Source organism: Tasmannia lanceolata, unplaced genomic scaffold, assembly GCF_043159265.1.
Source record: "Tasmannia lanceolata isolate RefF3 unplaced genomic scaffold, GAP_Taslan_0.1 ptg000002l, whole genome shotgun sequence".
In the NCBI taxonomy this organism is placed as follows: Eukaryota; Viridiplantae; Streptophyta; class Magnoliopsida; order Canellales; family Winteraceae; genus Tasmannia; species Tasmannia lanceolata.
In genome coordinates, this window is record NW_027518679.1 from 31,967,592 (window position 1) to 31,991,288 (window position 23,697).

General features: G+C 38.1%; 2 protein-coding genes across 4 annotated transcripts; one reads left to right on the forward strand and one right to left on the reverse strand.

Annotated features, from left to right (window-relative positions):
- Window positions 1-171: 171 nt before the first annotated feature.
- CSD1 (copper/zinc superoxide dismutase 1) lies at window positions 172-5,055 on the reverse strand. Of its 3 annotated transcripts, none has more exons than XM_077376392.1 (8): window positions 4,947-5,055; window positions 2,690-2,807; window positions 2,420-2,521; window positions 2,196-2,291; window positions 1,968-1,999; window positions 1,789-1,864; window positions 491-544; window positions 172-381 (listed from the first exon to the last, which is right to left on the reverse strand). In XM_077376392.1, exons 2-8 carry the CDS (start codon window positions 2,763-2,765, stop codon window positions 359-361), a joined length of 459 nt encoding a protein of 152 aa, XP_077232507.1. In that variant the 5' UTR covers window positions 2,766-2,807; window positions 4,947-5,055; the 3' UTR covers window positions 172-358. The 3 variants fall into 3 exon arrangements, with proteins under 3 accessions (XP_077232507.1, XP_077232504.1, XP_077232501.1); XM_077376389.1 differs by having other exon boundaries at window positions 2,690-2,778; window positions 4,947-5,024; XM_077376386.1 differs by lacking the exon at window positions 4,947-5,055 and adding an exon at window positions 4,611-4,635 and having other exon boundaries at window positions 2,690-2,778.
- A 2,443-nt stretch (window positions 5,056-7,498) lies between these two features.
- Window positions 7,499-18,508, forward strand: LOC143869837 (kinase family with ARM repeat domain-containing protein). The gene is made up of 11 exons (XM_077376397.1): window positions 7,499-7,753; window positions 7,950-8,039; window positions 10,863-10,915; window positions 11,056-11,131; window positions 12,763-12,824; window positions 12,913-12,991; window positions 13,137-13,196; window positions 13,303-14,964; window positions 15,580-16,425; window positions 16,963-18,132; window positions 18,228-18,508. The coding sequence occupies exons 1-10, from the start codon at window positions 7,706-7,708 to the stop codon at window positions 18,091-18,093; spliced, it is 4,107 nt and encodes a 1,368-aa protein (XP_077232512.1). The 5' UTR covers window positions 7,499-7,705; the 3' UTR covers window positions 18,094-18,132; window positions 18,228-18,508.
- Window positions 18,509-23,697: the final 5,189 nt, after the last annotated feature.

Consider the following 23,697-nt stretch of genomic DNA (forward strand, 5'->3'; position numbering starts at 1 on the left):
TCTGAGGAAACTTTGTTCCTGAGAAAAGAATTTTATGAAACAGGAGATGAGCAAACGGCAAATCTTTCCTACATCAAACCAACTAAACAAAAATAAAAACAGAGCGCGCAGAAGAAACAGCAGAAATACCAAACCAACTACCACACGAGAACAAAGTTGGAATCCCAGAGGTATAACAATAGAAATACATTTCCCAAGCAGAAAAGATAGCAAGTGACAGAACAAACCAAGCAGTTTTCCTTCAGAATACTCTCAAGATAAAAGCAGGTTCTTTATTACAACATCTATTAGTGTGTCCTCACATGACAAAACCTGCATTCAAACTGCATTGTTTAATAAAACCTAAAGCCGATGAAGATTACGCCTGAAGGCCAATGACACCTGCAAAAAAATTATAAAAATAAATAGATAAAAGTAAAGATTAAATTAGGAAGAGCACAGGATATTTGATCATGTAAAGAGAGAGTGCAAACAGAACAACTGGGCTCACCGCAGGCTAGTCGGCCACCAGCATTTCCGGTGCTTTTGCTGAGTTCATGTCCCCCTGAAAAACAAAGGTAGCAGTTTTAAGCTTTGCCTACTTAGATGGCTCAAAAAAGCCCAAAGAACAATCTGAAAATTTATTGTAATCATCTTATCATGCTATTCAATGTACCACCAGCAAACAGTTTTTTTTAACATTTGATATTTTTGAATGGTGAAGAAAATTAACAAAAGACGAGAGAATGAAAAAGATACAACAACCACATGTCTGTCTGCAACCCAAAAAGCATCTAGGGGCATCAATAATAGGAACAAATAACTAAGTGTGGATCTAGGGATACTTCTCAAAATGAAAATCAACCAAGCAAAAAAATGGATTGACCCAAGCAAGTCAATGACTCAGTCTTTTATTGACTTTGGCAAGTCAAAGGATTTCTTGATGAACTCAGTGAAGCAAAAACTTAGTCAACTCGGGCGAATCAAGGATTGATTCATGTAGTTCTTAAGAAATTCTAAATAGAAAGGGGAAACAAAACCTGCGGCAGACTGAGAGTTAGCGACTAACTATATAAATCTGGCATAAATACATATTTTTAAATGGTGACTTGGAAAACATAACCGACTTGCTAATCGTTGATCCTTGTTGATGGATATAATAAGCTAAATAACTTCAACTAATCCTCAGCACAATTTGCTCATTTCATGGATTTTCCCATCTTCATTGTTGCATCTAGGGCTGTCAGGCATCAAACCATGCTATATGGTATACTCCAGTGTAAGCTCTCCTAGACTTTGACCGCTATTTGACCTCTAATAGAACACTAATCAGGCCAAACTGAGTGTGAAGTGAGTACTTCTCGGGAGCAAATTGGTTATTTGGCAGTCAAAATAATGAAACCCAAAGTCTTACTTTATCTAGTATGTGCGATGTATATGCCATCCCGAAGTGATCTATTAATCTACTAATAAGTCGTTTATCATTAACCCAAGATAATAAGATTGAGTTTCTATTTTTTGAATGAATTAAAATTTTCAAACCAAAGAAATATTACCATTTAAAAAAACAAACAGACAAATGTCCCTTAGCACATTACAGAGAAAAGGCATAATTATGTACTTAATTGCTAGGTCTGGTTTGCCTCCTTTTCAAATCAGATTCATGACAACGTAATTAAGGAATTTCACTGGAAATCAACAATTTTATAGAGCATGCACAGGTGGGTCATCTTTGTCAGATATTAGGAATTTAGGATATTAGAGAGGAATGATGAAGATTTAAAATTTACAGAGACAATATAATATTACCCTTTCCAAGATCATCAGGATCACCATGGACAACAACAGCCCTTCCAATAACAGAATTTGGTCCAGTGAGCGGAATCTGCAAACATAAAACGGCGCTTATAAAATCCGACATGAAATAATGATTAGGCATCATTATAGCATAAAGATTAAATAAAGTGCAATGGTCTAAACCAATTCACCTGATGGTCAACAGTGGTGAAATTAACAGTACCTGAAACATAAAGACCAACAGAAAGCTATAAATGGATAACGTCAATTCACAAGGCATAATTCCCCGTGCATAGAACTGAAATATAACTACTAAATTATGTGCCAATATGGTGGTTACACAGATGTTATCTATGTGAGGTAGTAGTAATAATAATTATACAGAAAAAAAAAAGACAAGGAGAAGAAAGAATACATACCATCCTCACCAGCTGTCACATTCCCAAGATCGCCAGCATGGCGATTCTCATCATTAGGAGCACCATGTTCTTTGCCAGCAGGGTTAAAATGAGGTCCTACAAATTGGACAACCAACAATCATTAAAAAAAAAACAACATGAACAACCAAAACCTATTTCTGTCAGTATTCTTTTATTTGTTTCCTGCTAAAAATATATGGAGGATCTTTAGAAAGGCCACATACCAGTCGACATACAGCCATTTGTCGTGTCACCAAGGGCATGGACATGGAACCCATGGAGCCCAGGTTTAAGACCAGTGACACTTGCAGTCACAGTAGTTGGGCCTGATACAATCACAAAAATCACATAAATAACAAGGGAAAAACTCACTATTAAAAAAAAAAAAAAGAGGAAAAATTCAAAGAATAGTTTAATTTCTACAAAGAAATTGTAAGAATAGGTAGCTATTATTCCAAGTTTTCAACTAAATTCACTAAATGAAATCAAATTACCATTTCCTTCCTGAGTGAAGTATACAGTGCCTTTGACACCCTCCTTCCCGTCAAGAACAGCAACGGCCTTCACCATTGTGGTATGTGATCTAAAGCAAAACACAGAATCAAGAGAAATCTACATAAAAGAGGAAAGAACTAAATAAGAGAAGATCAAAATTAACTGCAAAGGTCCATAAAAGGAAGAGCATTTCTCTTAGCAATATGGATTCCTGGTTTTATCTTTAACAGGACATTTTCAGAAAACATGGTTGAAATGAGGAAAAAACAAAAGAACAGTGAAATTCCGTCTCAATGAAAACTAGTTCCACATCTTTTCAATTCAAATTAGATTATATGCACGTTTGCCCTTGTCTTCGCTTAGCCAAAAAACTCACATGAATCCAAAATAGTTAAAAATGAAGGCCCCAATTTGAATGAACTGAAAAATACCTCATACAACAAGTAGATATATAAAAAAACATGGTGCCAAGAAGAAACCCAAAATAGGAACATTCTAAACACCTAACGCAAATTATTATAACTTAATATCACAGATCAAAGACAACAGCACAAAATATTCAAGTTATCATTACCTCACCCCTCAATAGAATCAACTACTCTAAACCATTCAATCCATGTAAGCAGGAATTATCATCCTACACTTAATCTAAAGAGATAAATTGTTTAACCAAGGTTTTAAATGTCGGTTTCGAATTTTAGTCGAAATCATGCAAAACTTTGACAAAAAATTTAGTTTTTTAAAAAATTCCACCGAAATGTATAAAATTTAGGTGGAAATTTTGGTAATTTCGTTGGAAATCTTTAAATTTTAGTGAAATTTTTTGAAATTTCGGTGGAAATCTTTAACATTTCGGTAGAAACTTTGTAAGATAGAGGTGAACAACAAATTTTCGGTTGGAATTTCGGCGAAATTTCCCCAAATTTTTGTGGGAAATCTTGTAAAAATCCGATTCAATGTACTTTCGGTTTCGGTCCAAACCAAAACCGAAATTTAAAACTATGCATTTAACAAGGCATATTCGAGAAAGCATAAAGCATGAAATTCCATCTCAATGGAAATTAATTCCACACATCTTTTCATTTCAAATTAGATTATATGCATATTTGCCCGTGTCTTCACTTAGCCAAATAACGCATACACCTCCAAAATAGTAAAAAAAATGAAGGCTCCCAGTTGAATGAACTGAAAAAAATACCCAATAAAATAAGGAGAGAAAAAAACACGGTGCCAAGAAGAAACCCAAAACAGGAACATTCTAAACACCAAACGCAAATGATATAATTTTATCACAAATCAAAGACAACAGCGTAAAATATTCAAGTTACCATTCCAACACTCCTCAATTGATAAAGCACTGCTCTATAGAATAAAAATAAGAGGGAGAAACAGAAGAAGAATGGAACAAGAAGAGAGGTTCATTAATTATTCCCTAAATCCAGCAATTACAGCAGTATGCTCTTATTTTGGAAACCCACAAAATATGGACTAAATATAATTTAGGAAGATCCCTAAAATCAATATAATCCAAATCGTTCAATCCATGTAAGTAGAAATTAACACCCTACACTTAATCTAAAGGTATACAGGCAGAAAATGGAAAAAAACCCAAAAAGGACAAATAAACTAGATACATGAATCACATAGCAAGATAGCTACAACCAACACAAAAACAAAAAAAAAGTCAAAACCACTTGGGTAAAATAACAAGGATCAAGATTACCCAGATAATTATTATTCTCATTAGTTTCAATCAGAACCATCATATTCTCGCAACAAATCAATCCACTTACAGACAATTTATAGAAGAAGAAAAATCAAGCCCCACATAGAAACCAAAACATCACAGCCTGATTTAAGTCATAAAATCAAGATCAAAAGAAAGGGAAAATATAAAAACCATAGATCATCCAAACAAACCCTAGATCTGAAACCTCAGTGTCCAAATCCATCACAGTACAGAAGGAAAAACCAAAAAGGCAAAGCACTTAGATCATTACCCTAAAAGATTACAAAAAGTAAAGATCAGCGTACAAAGAAAGCTAGAAAGGTCCAAAAGATAAGGTATTGATTCTATCGTATGATGATAGGGTTAAAATCAGAGGTCTAAAACCCTAAATCACAGTCACTTCATGGTCAACGTCTAAAAACCCTAAATCTCAGAGCATAATACATAAAGTCTAAAACCCTAACCCTAACCCTAACTTGAATCGAATAGAAGAAGAAAAGTGAGAAATAAAGAGGGTGAGTTTTTACCTCAGAACACCCCTTTACAGAAAGAGAGAAACCGAAGCAGAAGAGGAAGACGGAGTGGTTGGTGGTGGCATTGAAATGCAATCCTTTAATTTATCAACCCACAAGGAGAGTGATATATCTGTCCCCTTTTTACTTAGGACAACCCCCTCTGAGTCTATGACACTCTTTTACACTAAAAGTGGGCTGTCTCAAGTAAAAGCAAGGGCCAAATGTATATGTTTTCTGACTCTGACTCTGACCTCTATTATGTATTCACGTGAAATGAATCCACAGGATCATCCCATCCGTTCATTGTAGACATGAACGGATGGATGATCCTGTGTATTTGTTGAGAGAGAGAGAGAGTGATAATAGCAAAACACTTTCTTTACTTTTTTATTATATGGTGCCCGATTGGGCAGGCTTGTGTAAGTGGTACGACAGAAATATGGCCCTTGATATTTGATCCAACAGCAACATTTTAAAAATTGTGCTGCATCACGTTTTTTAGGTAACCAAACCTTGATATTTTATATGGTGTGTCCCCTTATAGTATAGTATTTTCCAAAAGGTAGGCTAACTCCTTATGATGATTATAACAGTTCATTTGTTTGGCCACACAATAGATAGGTTGTGCCCTAAAAATTATTTTCATAACTTGATCCCAACCCTCCAACCTATAGAGGGAAATCATTTTCACAAGATGATCCCAAACCTCCAACCTACTGAGGGAAATCATTTCCACAGTATGATCCTAACCCTCCATCCAATTGAGGGAAATCATTTCCACAGGATGATCCTAGATCCTAACCCTCCAATCTATAGACGTTTCCATAATGTGCAGCTAAGAGGGTTAAGAACGTCGTGGAAATGATTTTTGGGGCACTACCTATTTATCGTTGTGGCCCAACAAATGAAGTGATCATCTTATGGAGTGGGCCATAATGTATTTTTGAAAAATATTGGACTATAAGCTCAGAGGTTTTATATAGGGAAATGATAAATGCACCCCTTTTCATCACTTGAGACACCCAACTAGAGTGTATCTATGACTTCAAAGGGGCTGATGTACTTCACATTTGAAGGAATGAAGTGACCTGATTGGCAGGTACAATGCAGCTGGGGTGTCCCAAGTGATGAAAAGGGGCGCATTTATCATTTCCCTTGATATAGTCAAATTCCCTTTAGTAATAAGGAAATGTATTATGGCAACATGGTCACTTCATCCTCCTCGGATGCCCTTGTAAATGATGGAAAGAATAACTCTTTTGAAAATGTGATTTATTTTTCTCTTAAATTAAGGCCATTTTTTATTATTTTACGCCCACGCTTTTTGACCATAATCTTCTATTTATATGGAGACAATAATCTATTTATAGAGGGTTCTAGAGTCTGGACGATTGAAATTGCATCAAGCATGATGCACGTTGAGAGAGAAATGGAAAATATGCCGCTAAAAATCATAGTGGGCCCATTTAACTGGATGATCTAAACCATTCATTTGTTGGTCCCGCCAAATATTGTTCATAGGATGAGAAATTATTGTTAGAGGTGGTGGGAAGAAAAAATATGGGTTTTGATAAGGTTAATGGGCTCCAGCCCATATGGGCCCACTACACCAAGCCCATTATCTATTGGGCTTATATTTAGAACATATCCAACAATTATATGGTGCCCGAGCGTAAAGTTTCATGTGGCGCCCTTCATATTTGATCCGACGAGTGGGCTGCTGTTCAATCAAATATTAAGGGCGGTACCACCTACCGTACGCAAGACTTCATGCTCAGGGCACCGTATAAAATCTCCAATACCATATACTAAACATGTTTCTCTCCATTGTTACTCGCTTCCTTTCTGAAAAAAAATTATTGAAAAACCTGGGAAATGATCGCACTCCTCACTTTATTAAAAGTATGGTATGGCCCGCACCATAGGATGATCCAAACCGTCCATTAGATGTGCCACAACCTAAATAGGTTGTGCCCTAAAAATCATTTTCATAGGTTGATCCTAACCCTCCGACCCTATAGATCGGAGGGCAGAATCAGAATACCACAGTTTTTCTCCTTTAATTCCACCTGGGTCAATTTCGTCCCCTAATTCCGTTCATTTTTTTGAACCAAATGCTATCCAATTCCAGCACTTGATTCCCATACTTTTTAAACAGATTCCACCATTTGATTCCTACAATTCAAAAGCACACTGATTATTCTCAGAAAGCCATTTTGCGGCTGGCTTTTGCATATGAGAACAAGCATCTCGTGTGATTTAAATGAATAAGCCAAAATCTACTAACAAGTGGTTGTTCTCATATGCAAAAGCCAGTCGCAAAATTACTTTCTTGATATTGCCTAGCAAATCCCGTATCGCCTTTTATAAAAGAGCTGAGGAACTCAAAATTCAAAACAGTTTTAACTTTTTGACAGGGTATCAACGGTCATATAAAGCTATTATATAACCGACAAGCTGAGTTCGTCCCATTATCAAAATATGGTAGCGCCAATAATGACTTCTAATCCTCTCTATTTCAATTCCATTTCCTTTCTCCCGCCCAACCAAAATAAAACAAAGAAAAGAAAAACAAATCTCTCTCTCTCTCTCTCTCTCTCTAAGCATTCAAATCCCATTTTACTCTGATTTATCATCAATACCTCACCCTTACTCAGATCTCTCTCTCTCTCTAAAACCCTAATTTGAGGATTTTACTCTGATTTATCATCAATACCTTACCCTAGCTCTCTCTCTCTCTCTCTCTCTACAAAACCCTAATTTGAGGACAAATGAATCACTACCACATCTACGAAGCCATAGGCCGTGGCAAGCATTCTGTAAGTCCTCTCTCTCTCTCTCTCTCTCTCTCTCTCTCTCTCGCTATCTCTTTTAGGGTTTGTTTTCTCCATCTTTTATAGAAGAACAGATCCAGACAGTTCTAGATCGAGTGGCATTTTACCTATTTATCACAAATATCCACTCTCGATGCTTTTTTTTTTTAATGATAATTTCTCTTTTTTACTTGATTTTTAGACCGTTTACAAAGGAAGGAAGAAGAAAACCATAGAGTATTATGCAATCAAGAGCGTCGATAAGTCGCAGAAAAGCAAGGTTTTGCAAGAAGTAAGTTTGCCTTTCCATTTTCTTTTAGGGTTTTTTTTTTTTTTTTGGGGTTTTAGTTATTCAATTCTTTTGATTGGAAAGTAATTATGTTCGATTAATGATGAAATAGCATAAGAAATGAGTTCAAATTAACATTTGTTCCATATCTCTTTTATTTTTGCTTCGTCGGATTTAGGGTTTTGAGTCTTTTGACTTATTTGGGATTCTGCATATCATGTAACTCAGCACTTATCCATTGAGAATTGAGCTACGTCCACGTTTTCCCTATTTCCCCTAGTTATTGTCTCTAGGGTTAGTTCGAAGAATTTGGATCACTTGATATCATTTGTTCTCCCATTTCTTGTCTCTAGAGATAGGGGTTGTGCTTTATGCTCTTGATTGTAATATAAGGGGTCTTGCCTAACCCCAGCTTACCTATAAGAAAAAGTTTTTGCTATAAGGGTCGATAAACAAAACTCCATCTGACTGGACTAGTACTCAAACCAGTGTTTAAAAGTGCGGATGCGGCGCAGAACGCGGCCAAAGAAAATCCTAGTCGTCTTGGCACGACGTGGTCTAGTACTCAGTTTGCGGGTCTGGGTACTCGGTTGATGCAATCATAATTCGGGGGAGTCAAAGGAGTTTTTATTGACTCTATAGGGCAAAATGCGGAATGCGGCCGAGGTAAAAGGGAGTCGACTCGGGGGAGTCCACGATGACGCAGTGGAGTTTTAAAACTATGACTCAGACCCTAAGATTCTATAAATTTGTTTGCTACAATTCAGTCACCTTTTGTTTATTTTATTTGAATGGGCATAGAATAATGTCGTTTTTTTAAGGGTAATTTTGATGCAGAGTAAATTCACTTCACCTTCACCTTCTTGAACTCTATTTTGAGTCTTTGTCATTGAATTCAAAGTTCTATTCACAGTAAGATATTTATAGTATATCTGACATGTGCCTAGCAGCCAGAGCTTTCCCATTTTTAATGTTGTCCATAGTTTCATTTTTTTTCCCGATGTAAATGAATCATGGTTTTGAATTTCGGCCGAAACGAAATTTACATGAAGTCGTTTCTTTACAAGATTTCGGCAAAATTTCACCGAAATTCCGAAATTTCGCCGAAATGTCACTGAAATTTCTTTTTTAGCCTTTTTTTACAAAATTTCCACCGAAATTTTAGATATTTCGGTCGAATTGTTTTTTTTTTAAAACGAAATCATAATCATATTCGGCCGAAATTTTGGCCCGAAACCGAAACGTTTCGGTTTCGGTGGTGACCGAAACCAACACCGAAACCGAAATTTAAAACCATGAAATGAATTAGCCATTATAGGAGCTGCCCAACTGACATTAGTTAACAGACAGACACATAGTGATACCCACTAAAGGTACTCATGTTTTACTTTTTCTGTTAGAAAGAAATTTATTTTGTAATTGGACATGCTTTACTGAGGATTACTGTTATGGAAACATAAATGCAGAGATTGGGTATGCTGAGGCATCCGTCTTGGAGAGATACTATTCACATTAGTACCCAATGAAATCGTTTGTCGATAAACTTATGATTTCCTCAGGGGTGATTTGCGAACCTCTGTTGTCAAAGGCATTTTCCTTATCCTATGGTACCTTTGCACCTAGGGAAGTCTGATGCCTAGGTTAATGGCACCCATACGACTCACCATACCCTATGTGACCCCTAGGGATTAGGGGCAAAGATCATATATTATAGGTGCAAAGATCATATAGTAGTATTATATGTATCATTGGATTAGTAGTGTCTATAGGGCGAAGCCGCAAATCTATTTGTGAAAAAATTCATTCACCTCTTTCTTTCTTTTCGTTTTTAATGAGTGAGCTGGGGTTAGGCAAGACCCCTACGAGATATCATTAAAAAATGGAAAAAATATATGAGAAGAAGGGCTACAAGCCAACAGAGAAACAACCAAAAGCCCACCGGGCTTACAAATACTGCTGAAAAGGGAACATAAAGCTCATAAAAGCTTATGCAACTATATATTGTAAGAGTTTATACACTAATAATTCAATGGTACTAATATACATACAAAAAGTGTTCTTTCACAAGAAAAGTTCATGCACTGACAGTTTGAGAAAATATTTCAGATACATATATAACTATACATGCATTCATGCAAACTGAAATATATGTTTTTAGTAGAACTAGCGTACTAATTGCACAACTGGATATTGTTGATGCCAATGTTAACTTCTATAAAATGTGACCCACCAACTTGTTTTGAAAGGCTTACCAAATTTATTAATAATAGAATAAATTACATTAGAACATCATCGGGCAGATGTTGCCCAATAAAAATTTCTCATCTACAAACACCACTCTTAGAAACTCTATCCACGAGGTCATTTTCACCTCTACTTCTGTCCATGATTTCATTGATACATATTGCCAATCACCAAGGACCTTGGCTGTCCTTTTTTAACCACGGGATAATGTTTGAAGAGTCTCCATCGATCACGAGCTTACCATCACTAGTTACCCACTGACTGCAGAATGCCATCCAAGCTTTAACGTCGCATTTGCTTCATAGTTCATATGTTATTTGGCTCGTTCCACTTTATTTTTTATGACAATTGATGTTGAAGATGCTACCCTCTTTCTCTTGCCATATCTACTGGGTTGCTATTACCCACTTTCCTATTTATGTTTACCTGGATTCTCTACAAAATAATTATTGCTGTCACGTGGCAATGATTGTAAAATGATGTTCATGAAGGGCATTTAAATGTAACGAGGAAGTGTCTTTGTTTTCTTTTCTCCGTTTCAACCTTTGGTTAAATTTTTGTTTTTTTTTTCTGATTGTGCAGGTACGGATCCTTCACTCTTTAGACCACCAAAATGTACTAAAATTTTATTCATGGTAAGTCATGCTGGTATTTGAATTGTGTTGTGAGGTCCAGTAGGTCCACGATATGATTTTTTTGGTGCTGAATTTTCAATTGTATCATTGTCTAGCTTGGTCATTTCTTTTTCTCATTTTCCGTGAACACTGCATATTAGGTATGAAACTTCTGCCCACTTATGGCTGGTTTTGGAATATTGTGTCGGTGGAGACCTCTTGGCTTTATTGCGTCAGGTAATGATGATTCTTCTAGTTGTTTGAACGACCTTTTGAGTTTCGAATCTTTGTTATCACAGCCGGTTGTTTGAAGAAGTAAGGTCTAGCTCATCTCATAAAATAAATCAATTGGAAGATAAGGTAGAAGAAATGAGACTAAAAAATGAAACACTTGAGTTGGAAAATCACACCCTACAAGAGAATACTCAAAATAAACTTGTGTACCTTCAAATGTCATAATTTATGTAAATATAATTCTATCTATTAAAGGAAGCTGACAGAAGGATGCTCGCAATCTGGAAATCAAGTTATTCTATTAAAATTCTGCTGTTACAGCATGAGACTAATGGAGATATCTCATCTTTCACTTCCGAGGAAATTTTCTTTACCCATCAGTGCCATCATTAATATTTCATATAACAGGGTGTATATCAGCCGTCTAAATCAAACCCTTTCTGTATTTAAAAAAAAATATAAATCAAATCCTTCCTGCCGTGAAGCATATTAAAAGTATGCACCTTGGCTTAAGTTTTAGATCTAGATGTACCACATGTTTAAACTTTAAAGTGGAAGAAGCAAATACTGTTCATGGATCATAATTTATCATCTGGCAACTCAAGCACATCATAGGCATAATTTGGTTGTGACAAAGAAGGTAACTCAAATGCAGGTAGGTGTTGTTAAAGCTTTGCTAGTAGCCATTCTAAAAATTTAATAACATGAGTTGTTAATTAGTAATTTTTAATTGCGAAATAGGTTGGCTAGGCATGATTCGGAATTCAAAGTAATCATTTTGTTAAGACTAATGCATGTATTCTATCTTGGCAGTAAACTATACGGCTGGAGTGTTTTCTCTTATTTATGAACTAAGCATAATGCCATTTCTATTTTGACTAAGAAACTGTGTGAAACCATGGTAACAGTAGAGAGATGGAAAATATAACTATTGCATAGGATTCTTGCATAGTTGAATGGCCTTAGCAGAATGTTGTAGGTCGTAAGCCGCACAACAAACTCTTAAGTAGTTCTCATAGATGTCACAAAATCTTTATAAGAACTTGGACGCTCATCATGAAAATGCTTTTCATGTTGTATATGTGGACTTCTCCATTGGACTAAACACTAGATTTTACTTAACGGACACAAATGTAGAAAACTACTGATGACTTATATAAATGGAGAAGGGTATAGGCTTCTTATGTGTTTGCCAGGCCCATGGTGTCTCTTTTTTATCCAATTTAGCATTTCTTGCATTAAGAAAAACTTCTTGTTGATCTGATTGCTCGCCCTATTGTTAAATACTTAAATAATCTTTCTTGACTAATATAAATATGTAAGAGTATTGGATTCCGGCAGCTTTACCTTTTTACTTTGTTTTCTTTATGATCCAGTCTAGCATTTCTTGCATTAAGAAAATTTCTTGATGACCCTATTGCTTGCCGTATGGTTACATATTCTCTCTTAGTTCTCATTCTCACATTCTATATTGGAATTTTTTCAACTTCCTTGAATCTTAACTGCTTAGGTCTCATAGTCACCCATCCATCATGTGTACATAATTATATTCAGTATATCTGAAGGGCATTCCATTGTTTTGTTATTGTTCCACAAATCTTGAAAACTATCTTATGTACAAACCGGATTTGCAGGATATTCGGCTTCCCGAAGATTCCATACACGACCTTGCCCGTGACCTTGTCAAGGCTCTGCAGTATGTATTTATTGGCCTTGACACTCATGGTCCTTAAGATATTTTTTTATTGTTGGATTAAAATTAGACAGGGATGATATTATTTCAGGTTCTTGCATTCAAAGGGGATAATTTACTGTGACCTAAAACCGTCAAATGTCTTACTGGATGAGAATGGTCGCATGAAGGTGTTCATATACTTATATTTATTTCACACCTTAGTTTTTGAAATTAGTATCACTTTTTATCTTTGTTTTAGTACTTTAAACCTTCAGATGTAGGTTTACCATAAAACTGCCCCCCACTTTAACTTTTTCTTTATCTCTTTCTCAGCTCTGTGATTTTGGGTTAGCAAGACGACTAAGTGATATATCTAAAACTTCCCCTTCTATGGTTTGTTCCTCTATACTTTTGAATTCTGGTGCAATAGCTTTTGCACCATAGTCTTGCTTAATTTTTAAAGCGATATCCTCATCTTTTTGGTTTCTCTGCGCTTCAGCTGCCACAGGCAAAGCGGGGAACACCCTGCTATATGGCACCTGAACTTTTTCAGGATGAAGGAGTTCATTCTTATGCTTCCGATTTCTGGGCACTTGGTTGTGTTTTGTACGAATGCTATGCTGGAAGGCCTCCTTTTGTAGGCAAAGAGTTCACTCAGTTAGTGAAATCAATCCTCTCGGATCCGACACCACGTCTCCCAGATAATCCAAGTAGCCCTTTTGTCAATTTGATCAACCGTCTACTGATAAAGGATCCCGCTGAAAGGATACAGTGGCCTGAGATTTGTGAGCATAGCTTTTGGAGAACAAAATTCACTTCAATATCTCTTCCTCCTCAGCCTGCTTTCACTAACATGGTCCACCTTGCCGCTAAACCATATCTTTCAGAACACAACGGTGATAAACCTATCCAACTGAAAACACCCCCAAGATCTCGCGAAAGGGATCCTAATGGCATCCGTAAGCAGGATGAGAATTCTTTTACAGGAACCAGAGGTTCCGAAACACCAGTTAAGAATGTAGCCAGTGGTAGAAAAAACCAAACAAAGGGTTCTGGTAGAACTGTTGAAGAGAGACAGAAAGAGGCCTCAAATGTTTCAAAGGGTGTGAATTTGCTTAGGCTTTCGAGGATTGCAAAATCAAATTTGCAGAGGGAGAACGAAAAGGAAAATTATCGGAGGCCCTTACCCAAAAGCTCCGAGAATGATGCTGAAGTGAAAATTGAGAACAATGATATGGAGCTTGATTTTAACGAGAACACAGAGGAGGACACTCATGATGAATTAGAAGGAGCTGATAGTCCAGCTTGTACTCCTACAGAGGAACTGTCAAATCAAAATATAGATCAAGAGAGAAATGAAGAGACGAATAATAACATGAGCCAATCAAATATCCCGCCAGAGAGCCATATAATTGTGCCTGATGACTCAAGAACATGTGAACACGAGCCATATTCTGAACAAGCTGAGGTGGTGGCTGCTACTCCACCTGGTGTTGGACTTCAAAGAAGAGCACAACGAGTTAAAGTAGGTTCCGGAACTGCTCCTGATTCGGATTCATCTAAGTCTTCTAATAATCTCCCACAAGTCCTGTGGCATCCATCCGATCTCTCGGTAAGGCCAGTTATGCCTAGCAGGAAAGGTGATAAAGCTTCGGAGGCAATGCCTCCACTTCCCTTTGATGCATTGCCCGCATGTGATTTTGTGAAGCTACCATCAGAGAAGTTGGACGCACTATGTAGTCAGATCACACTCATTTTAAGTGGAAATTCCCCTGTCTCAGAGAAGCAAAACGCAATCAGGTACCTTGAAATGTTAAGTGGGAACCCCGATGCCGCAAATATCTTAACTAATGGGCCGATAATGCTGGTTCTTGTCAAAATGCTACGGCAATCAAAGGCTTCTGTCTTACGCGTTCAACTAGCTTCTGTGATTGGCCTGTTCATTCGTCATTCCACTTTCATCGAAACTGATTTGGCAAGCTCTGGGATTGTGGGTGCATTGACAGATGGCCTCAGAGATAGACAAGACAAAGTGAGGAGGTTTTCTATGGCTGCTTTGGGTGAATTGCTATTCTACATCTCCACACAAAATGAGAATGCTAAAGATGGCAATGTATTAGAGTCTCCATCAAAGGAAAACCGATATGCATCTGGATGGCAGGTTAGAACCCAATCATATTATATTAAATCTTTCTTTGTGTGAACAAATGGTGATAAACTGATAATTGATATTTTCAATCCATTAAGAGGGTTTCTTAATACACAGAACATTTTAGTATTGTAAAGTCTCAGAAGTGAGTATTGTTGTCGTATGCAAATACTTTCTTGTGTAAGTGAGCTGTTATATGGTAAGTGGCATTTATTTCCTTGGAAATACATTTGCAGGCCAAATTAAGGGTGGCCCCCATCTATTTGATGATTCAAACCATTCATCTGTTGGGGCCCATTATGGATGGGCTATGCTCCCAAAAATCTCTCTTCTCAGAGTATCCTAACCCAATGATTTTTGGAGATTTCCTTGGAACATTGTCTCTTTTTTTCTAACCTTCAATTACAAATTGGAGGCTAGCAGAATTTGGTGTGCAGGGTATTTTGGGTCTTACCCATTTCCACATCAATTGCCATCTGCTTTGTGTGTGAGTAGTCCCCAAATATGAAGTTGTGTTACTGGTTTGTTAGTTTGTCAACGTGCAAAACTTCATCTTTTTTCTTTTTTTTTGTGCTGTGTACAAGGATTCTCTAGATTTATGTTATGATGGATTCACTTTATTTACAGGTTCCTAGTTCCCTGATTGCATTGGTATCATCTATTTTACGCAAAGGTGAGGATGATGTTACTCAGCTGTATGCTTTAAGAACGATCGAGAATATCTGCAGTCAAGGAGGGGATTGGGCTTCTCGCTTTACTAGCCAGGATGTTATCGGAAACCTTTGCTACATATACAAGGCTACAGGAAAACAAGAGAGCACAAGGCTCACCGCTGGATCTTGTTTGGTACGTTTGGCTCGTTTTACCCCTCCAACCATACAGTCAATATTAGAGAAGCTTTCGTTTAGGGATACCATGTCTGCCCTTATCAAGGGTACCCCCCGCGAACAACAGATCAGCTTAAATCTCCTCAATATGGCTATGCTTGGAAGTCATATGTTTGTAAACATAGGGCGACAACTACTAGAGGAAAAACTCCTCGTCCCAAGTCTTATATCGCTTGTTGAGCAGGGGAGTGAAGTCTTACGAGGAAAATCACTCATTTCTGTGGCTCTCCTTTGTAAGAGCAGCCGCCGATGGCTGCCCCATTTCTTTTCTAATGGGAGATTACTCTCGGCAGTGGACAGATTGGTGAAAGAGAAGGATAGCTATGTACAACAATGTACAGAGGCTTTTGTGCAGGTTGTTGCCGCCACAGTGCCGGGGTTGCTGGAAACTGTATCAGGGGATATTCAAATGGCCGGAGGGAAACGCCAAACACTGATTGGCCGGACTAACTCGAGGACCAACATTCATTTGTTTCCTGTCATCCTCTATCTTCTAGGTAGCTCTTCTTTTAAGCACCGAGTCGTGAGCAGTCAGGTCTTGCAGCAGTTAGCAAATCTCATCAAGGTTTTGGAGTCACCTTTCCAGGTATTAAGTTATGAACTCTGTCACAAATATCTCCGATATTTCAAAATATAGCATTTTTTTTACGACATTTTGAATCTTTGATAAAACGACAAAATCCCGAAATAATCCAGCGAATTTAAAAAATATAGCGATATTTTCATTTACCGCGATAATATGATGATATTTATATTTTTCTTAATTTATATATTTTAAATAATTTTATTTTGTCATTTTTCCCGATATAAACCTGGAAAATAAAAATAAAATTAATATATCCTGAGATTTTCCCTTGCCGAGAAATTCTCAAGAACGATATTTGTGAGATAGGTTATGAATCGTGCTTGCAGTTTTTCATTTAGTAAGAAATTCTTGTCTCCAACTTTCTGTGGATTCCTTCTTTTCGTCTTCTTTTCTATTGCTTACAAACTGAAATTAATTGGAGGGTAAATGTCATTAGCCCGATCTTCCAAATATTTTTTTTTAATGGTTAAAAAACTTCCAAATAGTTTGCCACAGTCTTTAACATGCATTCATGGTTTTACATGCTTTTGAATACAGGGAAGAGATGATTTCCAGATAACCCTACTGCGAGTTCTTGAGTCTATCACTGAGGAGCCGTCCATCGTTCTTGAAGATCCTAACATTTTCATTGGTCATGTTCTTCCAAGTCTGGCACTTTTGTACAAGGGCAACAAAGATGGAGATGCCAGATTTTTATGCCTGAAAATTTTATTTGATGTGCTGGTTGTGTTCTTGACTGAAATTTCAAACACACCTCAACCTGAGGATGAGCAAAGAGTCAAGGATCTAAAGTTGTTATCTGATACATATTTTCTCCCTTTATACCCTATTTTCATTGAGGATGATGATCCCATTCCCATGTACGCACAGAAGCTCTTGGTGATGTTCATTGAATTTAATTATGTTAAAGTCTCCGATATTCTCCACTCGAAAACAGTCTCGCGGTGCTTTGAGTTTTTGCTCGGCGACCTTTCTAGTGCAAACGTTAACAACGTTAAGCTCTGCCTAGCTCTAGTTTCCGCTCCTGAAATGGACTGTAAGATACTCTCTCAGTTAAGAGTGGTCCGGCAGCTAGGGAACCTGCTCGAATTTGTGAATGCAAAGGAGATGGATGATTTTCTCGAGCCAACCCTAGGTCTCTGCAAGGCATTAATTCTACGGGCCATAGGCAGCAGAAAAGACGTACTTTATTCAAAAGAACCTACCCTTTTAAGTGATTCCGCCTTTGATATGAGTTATTCTGCTGACCCACAGAACTGCATTAAGGATATAACTGATTTTGGTAGCAACATTGGTGTGTTTTTGGAGTTGAGTGGGGCCCATGACGCACAAGTGTCAATTTTAGCATCAGAGTGTCTGATCTTGTTAATGAAGGCAGCACCGAGGGAAGTTACGACTGGTCTGCTAACAAACCTCGCCAAAATAAGCGGTGTCTTTGAATCCTGGCGTCGTGGTGTGTCAAGCTCAGTGTTGCTGCGTCTTTTGCATGCTCTTGGTTTTTCATGTAGGCAGTACCTTTCTCAGGCTATGATACTGTCTATATCCATACATGAAATCACAAGAATCGAAGCTATTGTGTCCGAGCTCAGAAGCTCGAGCATTCCAGCTGTTGCAGATGCAGCTTTGCAAGTGGGTGTAGAGTTGCAGCGGCTGCCTCGTTGCATTTGAAGTCAGAAGGTCATCAATCTTCTTGTCTGATATGTACTGGTATGACCATTTTACCCGAATTTCGTCTTTGTTTATTTGAAGTCGGGCCTTCTTTTATTTCTTCTGTAGTATTAATTCATTCCTTGGGTTTGCAGTGGCATGCCATTTTTCCTTTGGTGGAGGTTGGTCTTGCCCAAGCTTGTTGACTTCTGGGAGCTTCGTGACCCTCTTCAGGTGAGTCCAAGTTGGTCCTTAGATAACGGCACCTGGCCATCTATTTTTTTTGGAGCTTATCAATCAACCCAAACTTCGATTGGCGTATCTCTGTATAATCTTTTGTATAATTGTAGCATTTTCAGAATGTGTTGATTTTTTATACTGAGGGAAGGGAAATCAGGGTCAATGCACTGTTGTTTCTTGGTAAGTTCTAAGTGTATGTCTGTGTCTAATTCTGTGCCAAACTTCATGGAAAACATATGTTAGTGCAAGAATCATATGTATGAAGAAAATAAGAGGACAAGAGTATATCCTGTTCTTACTGTTAGAGTAAGCTAGATCTTTAGTTTGAAAATGAATGAAAGTAGCTCCCAAATCAAATAAACATGCAATATAGGAGGAATTATATGGTCTCACTGTCTATTTCTCCTAGAATTAGAATTAGAAATATATATATATATATATATATATATATATATATATATATATATTTCTAGGACTTTTCCCCATGCTATGCCTTTTTTTTTTTTAAAGATGACTTATATTACCAAGGACGAAATTACAAAGGGGACCAGGAGTCCCCAGACATAGCGTGCTATAGTTGTGCTAAAAAGCGTACAATGGATGAAGAAAGAAAAAATAAGAGCGCAGAGGCTATTCATCCCTAAACCCTCCGCATCGGCATACACAATGACAGACATAGACTCCCACAATATACCATCCTTGGCCAAGCCATCCGCCATTTCATTTGCTGATCTCCTTCAATGCTGAATTTCCGGTTGAATAACACGAATCATCTCTGATTTCCGCAATATAGGCATGTAGCTTCCATGGTCCTCTCGAGTCTCCAGTAGCCCACGCAAATGCGTTGGTAGAATCACCTTCGATAATAAGCGGGCCCAAGTTATTTGTATAATACCATTTGAGTCCAAATGGAAATGCTCTAATTTCAGCTTCATTAGCATCACAAATTCCAGCAGGACCTGAGTATGACATCCTTATGATACCCTTGGCATCGCGAATCACTCTGCCTATTCCAGCCTTTCTCGGATTTCCTATCCAACTTCATCAGAATTAAGTTTATATGTACCGTTCGGAGGTGGTACCCATTTAGGAGTTTTCTTCACAGCGACCTTCCTATCCATGATTACCGCTGTCCAGTTACGTAATATTTCGCCAAAGCCGTAGGGGAGACGGGTCATTGCTTTGACCCATGTGATGAGATCCAATTTGACTTCGAGGGCAACACAGTCCACCCTTTTCTTCTTTCCTTCAAAAATCCGACTATTCCTTTCCTTCCAAATGTTCCAAACCATGGCATACGGTAGCAGCTTCCACAAATTCCGTCCTGTGCCTCCAAATGCACCACCGATTGAGCTAAGCAACACTGTCATGATTCTTTTTTGGAAGACCCAAGTCACTCCAAAAAAATGCATCACACTTGACCATATATGAAAGGAGAAGGGGGAATGTAGAAGCAGATGATCCAGAGTCTCCTCCGACTGCATACATAAAACACACCTTCTTGCCACTTGAAATTTTCTCCTTTTTAACCGATCACAAGTATTGATACTTTCATGAATCAAAGGCCTCAACCCTTGGTGGAGCAGTGGATTTCCAGATCCGTGCCTTACGTATCGATTTCCTTCTGCCATTGTTCAATTAGGAGAAGAAAGATCTAACGGTGAAGCCTCCTTCTGATTCTGGAGTCCAGACTCTGTCGTCCGCTATGCCTATTTGAGAACATGATTCTCAAATTCCTTGGAATTTCCTTGCAAAACTCCTCTTCTCTTAACCAGTGCTCTCCGAAAGATATCAGCAACTTTCTATTCAGGCATACAAAATTAGTTTCCACACTTGTTAGTTCTCTGTGTTCCGTAATTAACTGAATAAATTGAATTAATACTGATCTGGAGCAATTCCCAGCTTAGAAAACCCTCTTGTTTGGAGTAGTTGCTTCTTGTTCGATCCAGTTAAGTGTGCATGTTTGGGCAGTCATTTGTGTTAGGATATTGTACCATGTGACTAAATTGGGAAGAGAAACTCATAGAGGAGTATTGAGACATAGGCCATGTTTTGCCACCGTGAAAAATTATTCCATAGTATATTGGTGGACCTAATTGTGTGAGAGGGGTGGAGGAGGGAGAGACTTGAGTTAGTGGGAGTGGAGAGAACATCAGAAATTCTTAATGAATAGTGAAAAGAAAATACCTGCTTAAAATTAGTATTTTGTTTTCCTGATTTTTAGGCGCTTTTCATGCTCCCCTCACTCACCCTCTCAAGTTTTCCCTCCCTCGCACATCTCTTACAACTGGCCATGTAAAAATTCCATGGAATATTTTCTTAATCTTGCCAAACTTGCCCATAATGAGTCTCGCGCTATGTTGCCTAGTTCATCGGTTCCCTTGGTTCAGGATCTGGCTCATGGTTCACAACTTTTATACGAACTTGGTTTGTTATGGATCGGATGGGCTTCTTAGGCCATATTTACTTTTATGGCCTAAGAAGCCCATCAGTTCACTTTTATTTGCTCATCAGTTCACTTTTATTTGCTCGTTTGATTCGCCCATGTATTTTCTTAGGCCATATTTAGGAGAAGCATTCAAATCCTCCTCAAACACCAAAATTCATGGGAGTTGAGAAGTAGATACTCAAAGTGCAAGGTATATAGACCTGGGAATATGAAAGTTGGGAGTCAAAATTTGGGCATCGAACCAGGTATCTTTCATTGTGCTATCTTTTTTGCTAGTATTGACGTATTGTAGTGAACCCATTACAAACCAATGTTCGGCAATATTGGTTCACAATAAATCATGACATAGATCGAACCACATAGGTATCACCCCTGCATTGAAAACTTGAATGAGGAGTGGGCTTAAAGTGGTTCACAGCAAGAGCAAACCAATAGCACGGGTGGGCTCGAATGGCTTGGAGATCATGAGCATTTACCAAGCAACAAGAGGTGTCAAGTACCATTCAAATAAAAAAAACAAGGTGTCAAAGTGTGTAGGGCCTTCAGGGCCTAGCAACCTTAGCATGTGACATTTTAGGGCGCCATACGGGTTTGTCACTTAGGCTCTGTTCCTTTTGGACGTAAAATTTGTTTTATGTTAAAATATTGAACATAAAACAAATTTTATGTCTATTTTTACGTCGAAAGGAACAGAGCCTTAGGTAAAAATTAAGACCCATGACAGCCTCTTAGAGGGTACTGTAAATTATTTTTCATATTATTTTCTCTACTGTAAAACCTACTACTTCTAAACTAACGCGAGGAACAAAATTTAACTCTACAACAAGATAATCTGTGTTGATACTATGATTGCCTGAAATTCAAATGGTTTTTGAGAGTTTTGGATGGAAGCAGTTGGCAGTGATTGATGCTAATATGCTTTTGCCTGTCTGGAATTGTTTGTCACTTACCAGCTTGCATGTGCAGAAGATCCAAATTTCATTTACTCTTTTTAAGAAAAAACTTTATTCCTTGTCCATTTTCCCATCACAGCAAAAACCCACATTTCACATCCTTGAAATGACAAACAACCCCACTAAATCATCACTATTACAACCTTAAACCATCTTTTCCTTCTGTTAGTTGTGGGCATTCTGGTCATTTTGGTTTCTGGGTCTCTTTGCTGAATTCCAAAACAAATGGGAGAAGGATGCTGGTCCATCCAAGATAACAAGTCAGGTAGTAGGCCTGTCTTTCCTCTGTGGAAATTTTCTTTATATACTCTTGGGGATTTCCCTACTTGTTAGCGGCATTTTGGTCATTCCATTTATCTAGCAATGAAACTACCAATATTCCCTCTATTTCAATTAAACAATGATCACAGTTCAGCAGCTCCACATCCAAAAAAAATAAAAAAAAACCAGCCAAAAACACCTTGTTAAAAAGAAATATATCTTTCTTGTCCCTTAGCTGAACATGCAGAGCTGTGCCCTCCCCATCTCCAGCCAATGGCTATATGCCACGTGTCCCCCTGTTCAAACAATAACCTCCCCCCTCCACTTTTCCCCAAGGCCTTTTAAAGGTCATCATTCTCCTCTACTCTTGCAAGTTCTCACACCCATTTAGTGCCATTCTCCTCTCTACTCTTCTGAGTTCTCAAACCCATTTAGTCCACTCTCCTTTCCCTATTTAATATGGCCTCCTTATCAAGACACACAATCCTCCCACTTATTCTATCCATGGCAATTTTCCTAACTTGTACCACTTCCAGTCCATCTCTCTCTTCTCATTCAAAGATACTTATTTCCACTATTTCGGAGGCGCCGGCAACACTTCCAAGTCTCTCGCCGGAGTCTTTTCCGGCATTATCGCCGGACATATCGCCACTACTTCCTTCTTCGCCTACTGACCCACTTGGACCTTCTCCGAACGGGTCAATGCCGACAATTCCGTCCAATCCGAGCCCTCCGAATCCGGACGAGCGGGCCGTACCGGGCCCGTATTCTGCAGTTTCTCCATCTGGGTCTTTCACTGCCATGGCATCCTCCACCTCTATCTCAGCTCCTCTAAATTCAGGAAGGTTCTGTTTGGCTATCTCTGTCAGTATACTGCTCTTTTCCTACTTGCAGGTGTTTATGAACTAAGGGAAGTGTTTCAATTGTTAATCTTTATTTATCATATTTTATAACCTCTTTGGAAGGCAGTAGGCAGAGCTTTATTTTTAATCTCTTTGTTCAATGATTATAAGATATAATATTGATAGTGCTATTTTGGTAATAGATTTCTCTCTTTCTGTTGCTATTATTTGGTTGGGTTTTATATGTGATTAGTACATGTGTAAAGAAGAAAAGAGAGGGTTGAATAATTGGGTGGAAATTGGAGCTTGAGAGTAGAATGATAAGGTTGGTGACTTGGAGCAATATCTTGTCCCTATTCATTTCATTTGCTTACGTTTTTGTCTATTGCTTTTCTAGTATTCTTTCTAGTGGGAGTACCATCTTATCTTTTTAAAGTCTGTGGCTCTCAGTAAAAGCGAGGTGTTCACGTGATTGGCGAGAGCAGTAGGGATACCTACTGCAGGTGTGTGTGTGAGAGTGAGAGAGAGAGAGGAATCCAAAGCTTTTGGTAGTGTTTGGATTCGGGTATGGGCCCACATTATTTGGATGGTCCAAAGCGTTCATTTGATGGGTCCTGATATAGATAGGGTGTGCCGAAAAAATCAGCTCCATCGGATCATCCTAACCCTTCAATCTATGGACGAACCTTCAGCTGAGGGGGCAAATCTTAAACAAAACGAAACTAGAGGGGATGTCTTTGTCACTTTTTAAACTATAGGGGTTGAAGTGGATGTGTCAGAAACTAGAGGGGCTGTAAATGTAATTATCCCTTTATTTTTAAGAGGAATGCTAGATTCACAGGCGCCCTTGCAAAAGAAGGGGCGAAGGGCGCCCCTATTG

What these genes read in the sequence shown, in the direction of transcription:
- CSD1 (XM_077376392.1), bottom strand. Translation starts at nt 2,765, where the DNA reads ATGGTGAAGGCCGTTGCTGTTCTTGACGGGAAGGAGGGTGTCAAAGGC. An exon ending in CTTCACTCAGGAAGGAAATG is followed by an intron (nt 2,522 to 2,689) that starts GTAATTTGATTT and finishes TGATTGTATCAG; the next exon opens with GCCCAACTACTGTGACTGCA. An exon ending in TCACCACTGTTGACCATCAG is followed by an intron (nt 1,865 to 1,967) that starts GTGAATTGGTTT and finishes TTATGTTTGCAG; the next exon opens with ATTCCGCTCACTGGACCAAA.
- LOC143869837 (XM_077376397.1), top strand. Translation starts at nt 7,706, where the DNA reads ATGAATCACTACCACATCTACGAAGCCATAGGCCGTGGCAAGCATTCT. An exon ending in TCTTGGCTTTATTGCGTCAG is followed by an intron (nt 11,132 to 12,762) that starts GTAATGATGATT and finishes CCGGATTTGCAG; the next exon opens with GATATTCGGCTTCCCGAAGA. An exon ending in TTTTGGAGTCACCTTTCCAG is followed by an intron (nt 16,426 to 16,962) that starts GTATTAAGTTAT and finishes TTTTGAATACAG; the next exon opens with GGAAGAGATGATTTCCAGAT.